The following is a 4,200-nucleotide window of genomic DNA, read 5'->3' on the forward strand; positions in this document are numbered from 1 at the left end:
TACAAGGCCCCCAACCCCCCCTGCTGTCCCAGCCCCCCAGCCTGACCTAGCTCCAGCCCTTTAAGAAAAAAAGAAACAAAAAAACCCCCAGAATCACCAGCTCCTGCAGCGGCATTGGGGCTTCTGGGGCTTGTCCAGAGTCCCCCCACATAGTACGGGGCAGTGGTGGGCAGCAGGGATTGTCCCCCTCCCGGCAGCACCTGGAGAGTTCAGGGGGTTTTGGGGTTTTTTTTCTGAAAGGGCCAGAGCTGGGCCAGGCGGGGCAGCCATAAGGTTGGGGCGGGGCAGAGGTCGGGGGGCTCATGGAAGAGCCACCCACGTGGCATAGGGCACTGGTGGGCAGAAGGATCACCCCCAGCTCAGCAGCACCCGGTGAGTGGGGTCTTTTGTTTTTTCAAATTGCTGGGAGCTGGGGCGGGCAGGGCAGCCATTGAGAGCAAGCAGGGGATGTGGCCTGTGTGACTCAGAGATTCAGCTGATTTGGCAGCAGCCGAATCTCCTAATCAGATTTGGCTGAATCGATTCGGGACAGTGATGCGAATACTAGCTGCTTCACACAGGGCTAGTCCACAGGACTGGAATTGACAATCAGCTAATTGTGGGCCCCAGCCCCTGGACTGCAGATCGCTTTCATTGTCTGTGTGGAGCAGTTGGAGGATAGAAGAACACATGCTACCTAACACAATATGGAGATACTCCTTGCATGAAAAGTGCTAACTTAGCTATGATATGATCACACCACATGTTTTACTCCTTGAACTCATGGAGGCTCACATTTTAGGTGCAGTTAACATGTCCTGAGTATAATGTGCAACAAGGTCCTAAGACTGCATTCATAGCTGCACATGTAGATATTGATATCCAAATCGTAAGATCTTCTGGGCTCATTTCTGAGCTATTAAGTGTTTTCAGTGAAATCATTCAGTTTAACTTGCTGGATGCACATAATATGTAATATTCAATCTAAGCAAAATGACCTGTCCATGGTATTTTTTTTCAAAATGCGACAATGCCTTTATTTGGCAGAAGATTGAAGGATTGTTATTTCTTGGACAAGTGCATTGTAGTACATAACTTTAAAAGTATATGTATATTTTTCAAATTCAGAAGCTCCTATTATCATCGCAGATTATTATATCCTAGCATTTCAGGAAATTTGTGGAAATGATTTTATACCCTTGAAATACTCTTTAATGTCATTGAAAAAGAAAGGCTCAAAAAGAGTAATTATAGAGAACTGTATAAATAGTCCAGAGCTTTCAAATGATAATCAGTTATGTCACTGAACAATGGATTAAGAAATGTATTAACATGAGTGAACCATTAAGAGAAATTATGTACAACAGCATATAGTCTGCAGTCTTCACTATACTTAGAGTGGGAAAACTTGGGAATGCTGTAGTGTGTTTAATTACTTGTACATGGTGAATGTTCAACTCCTGTATGACTGAAGACTAATAATTCTGTAAGAAGTTTCTAAGCCAAGTTGGTTCTAAAAGCAAAGTAACTGAGTTAAACAAACTTTATTGGCAAAATTGCTATATTCTTCATAGGCTCAGCCTTGAGTATTGGTTTAATTATACTGAAACTGCTCCAAGATGGGTGTTCCCAAACCTGGGACAGTCCATCTAGTGGGCAGTATCAAGGCCTTGAATGCTGGAGCACCCAGGGCAGTAGGCCAATGAACCCAAGCTGCAAAGAAGACAGGCAGGCGAGTTTGCAGATGAGGCAGGCATCTATTAAACACCTGCATCTGGAGCTGCCTGGCATGCATGGCTCCATTGAAAATCAGTCTGTTCTGGAGGAGCTCTCCGTGGAACATTTAGATTTCAGTGAATCAGAACATTTTAATAAATTGTGGGCTTCTTTTCTGACCAACTCTGATTTAAAACTTAAAACCAAATACCCTAATGGTAACTACCAGCATATTTCTGCTAAAACTCAAGATGAGCTAAAATTGGATCTTTTTATCTTTATCTTCTCCAACTCTAGTGGTTTGGGTAAAATGGGATTCAGATCCAAATCGACCCTGATTTGGCTTGGAAACAAAAACCAGGCTCTTCAGCTCTTCTCTCCCTAATATCAGCCTAGGATTTTCTTTTACAGCTGTGTGTTTACTCTCCTTTTAGGCTTTCTATACTTCTGCTTTTCAGTCTTTCATATTTTTCTCCACTTCCAAAGAAAAAAAAAGACAGAGGAACTTTTGTCCTTGGTTAACTATCATACTTTGGTTTTATAATCCTGGCTTCATTAGACAGACAAATATATTCTGGGATTTAAAAGCTCTAAAGTTACTCTCATAGCTGGATGCCATGCATGTCCTTTGCCAAAAGTTGTCTAAAAAACTCCTATGTGCTATGGATCAGACTCACAAAGCATGAACAGGACAGGTTGATTTAAGTTGTTCACCCATACAGGAATTTTATACTTTCTGTTTCTTTTCAGTTGATGGAGGTTGGTCTTGTTGGTCATCATGGTCAAAGTGCTCTGCAACTTGTGGAGGTGGACATTATATGCGAACTCGTTCATGCACAAACCCAGCCCCAGCCTATGGAGGGGATATCTGCCTTGGACTCCACACTGAAGAAGCACTTTGCAACACGCAAACCTGCCCAGGTATGGCAAATCCATTCAATGCCTCTTTCCTTTCACTATGCCACACAATAGGCCTGATATAATCCAATCTGTTCAGTTTAGTGCATTACCATTTTATCAACATGCTAAACATTGATGGGAAAATTATTTCTACCCTTTGGTATGTGTACCATCGGCTCCCAATGAATTCCCTGTGAATGTACATATAAATCTGTGGCCCATAGATCTGTCTCTAAAAAAAATCTCATCATGTTACATTGGGACTATTAATTTAATTATTAGGTCAGCATCTGGAAAGACACTTAATTACAGCACCCCAGTAGAACTCCCCAGTTATAATACAAGAATAGGCATGGCCAGTAAGCTTTCTTAGGCAACATACTCCTCAGGTGAAAGTCATTGTAACACAAGACTTCAGTGAAGTTTCCTATATCTACCACTTAAGGACCTGGCACTCGATCTTCCTGAAAAACTCCCCCCCGCCCACACACACACACACACACACACCCAACCACCCACCCACCAGCACATGCCCCTGCCCACACACACCACACTCCAGAGAGCAGGGGCATGTAATCCCAATCTCTCCCACTTCTCCCACTCCTGAATACTGCTCCCTGCCTGCCGACCACCCTATAGGGAGTTTTGCAAGAAGGGGACAAAGTGCACTGCAGCCTCCTTTCCTGATTACAGGAATGCTATCCTTTGTAAAATGCTTTCCTAGATTGCAGGAACTGGAGTACAGAGTCTGCATCTTTTTTATGTATTTGTACAACATTTAGTGTAATGAAGCCCCTGTACACTATTGCAGTCAGCAGCAGGAGCTATTAGATCATGGCATTTACTTTGATTCTGATTACCCCTTGAGCATTACCAAGTTAACCTAGATATTTGAAAAACAAGGAAAACTATAAATGTAAATGATAAAAATGCGAATAAAAAAAGAACAGAAATAGAAAGTAAAAAATGTTAAGTTGTGGTCTTTGAGGCTAGAAGTGTGCTAGCTTTCATAGCTAATAGAAGAAAAGGGAATGCTGTAGCTAGTATTCACATCTGCCTAGTGCTGACTCCCCTGGCTGAGTAGGCATCCTTTTCCATTGGATCAGTCATAAATAGGCTTCAGCACAAGTGGGGAAACCAAGGCTTGAACTCACCTCTGGAGCTGCTGTGACAGGCCACAACCAACCTGCCACTGCACTCCTTGAAATAACATAAATGATAAATGTCAGGGTAGATAAACAACTGAGAAAAGTTTTTTTCTTTCTGTTTTTATGTCTGTCTTTCTTGCTGGATTATTGCTTACATTCAATAGTGTCTGTTCTTGATCATCAGAGAAATAAATGTCTGCTAGCAAGTGTGCTGTTCCATTGCATTAGCTGCTTCACTGAGGGGGCTGTTATATTTTATCACACATGCTTACTTCTCATGTGAGGGCACAAGGCCCAAGTGTATGAATTTACACATGGTATTACCCATACCAAACTGCAATTACAGTTAATTTCCTTTTCTGAGAACAGTGCGTCTCACAGCCAAATAGAATAGCACTTACTTTGTCAAAATTACAGTGAACTTAACTCCCCACTTCGGCTTTTTTAAAAAAGGGAA

The 4,200-nt window shown here is 42.3% G+C and overlaps 1 protein-coding gene across 3 annotated transcripts in view; it reads left to right on the forward strand.

The window, feature by feature from the left end:
- Positions 1-4,200, forward strand: part of SEMA5A (semaphorin 5A) — a 593,698-nt gene that overhangs the window by 567,217 nt on the left and 22,281 nt on the right. For all 3 annotated transcript variants that reach the window (XM_006015687.3, XM_025205600.1, XM_025205596.1), the window contains one exon: positions 2,446-2,616. In XM_006015687.3, coding sequence (XP_006015749.1) covers positions 2,446-2,616 — 171 coding nt within the window. The remainder of the gene's footprint in view (positions 1-2,445; positions 2,617-4,200) is intronic.

Source organism: Alligator sinensis, unplaced genomic scaffold (assembly GCF_000455745.1).
Source record: "Alligator sinensis unplaced genomic scaffold, ASM45574v1 scaffold126_1, whole genome shotgun sequence".
NCBI classification, from domain to species: Eukaryota; Metazoa; Chordata; order Crocodylia; family Alligatoridae; genus Alligator; species Alligator sinensis.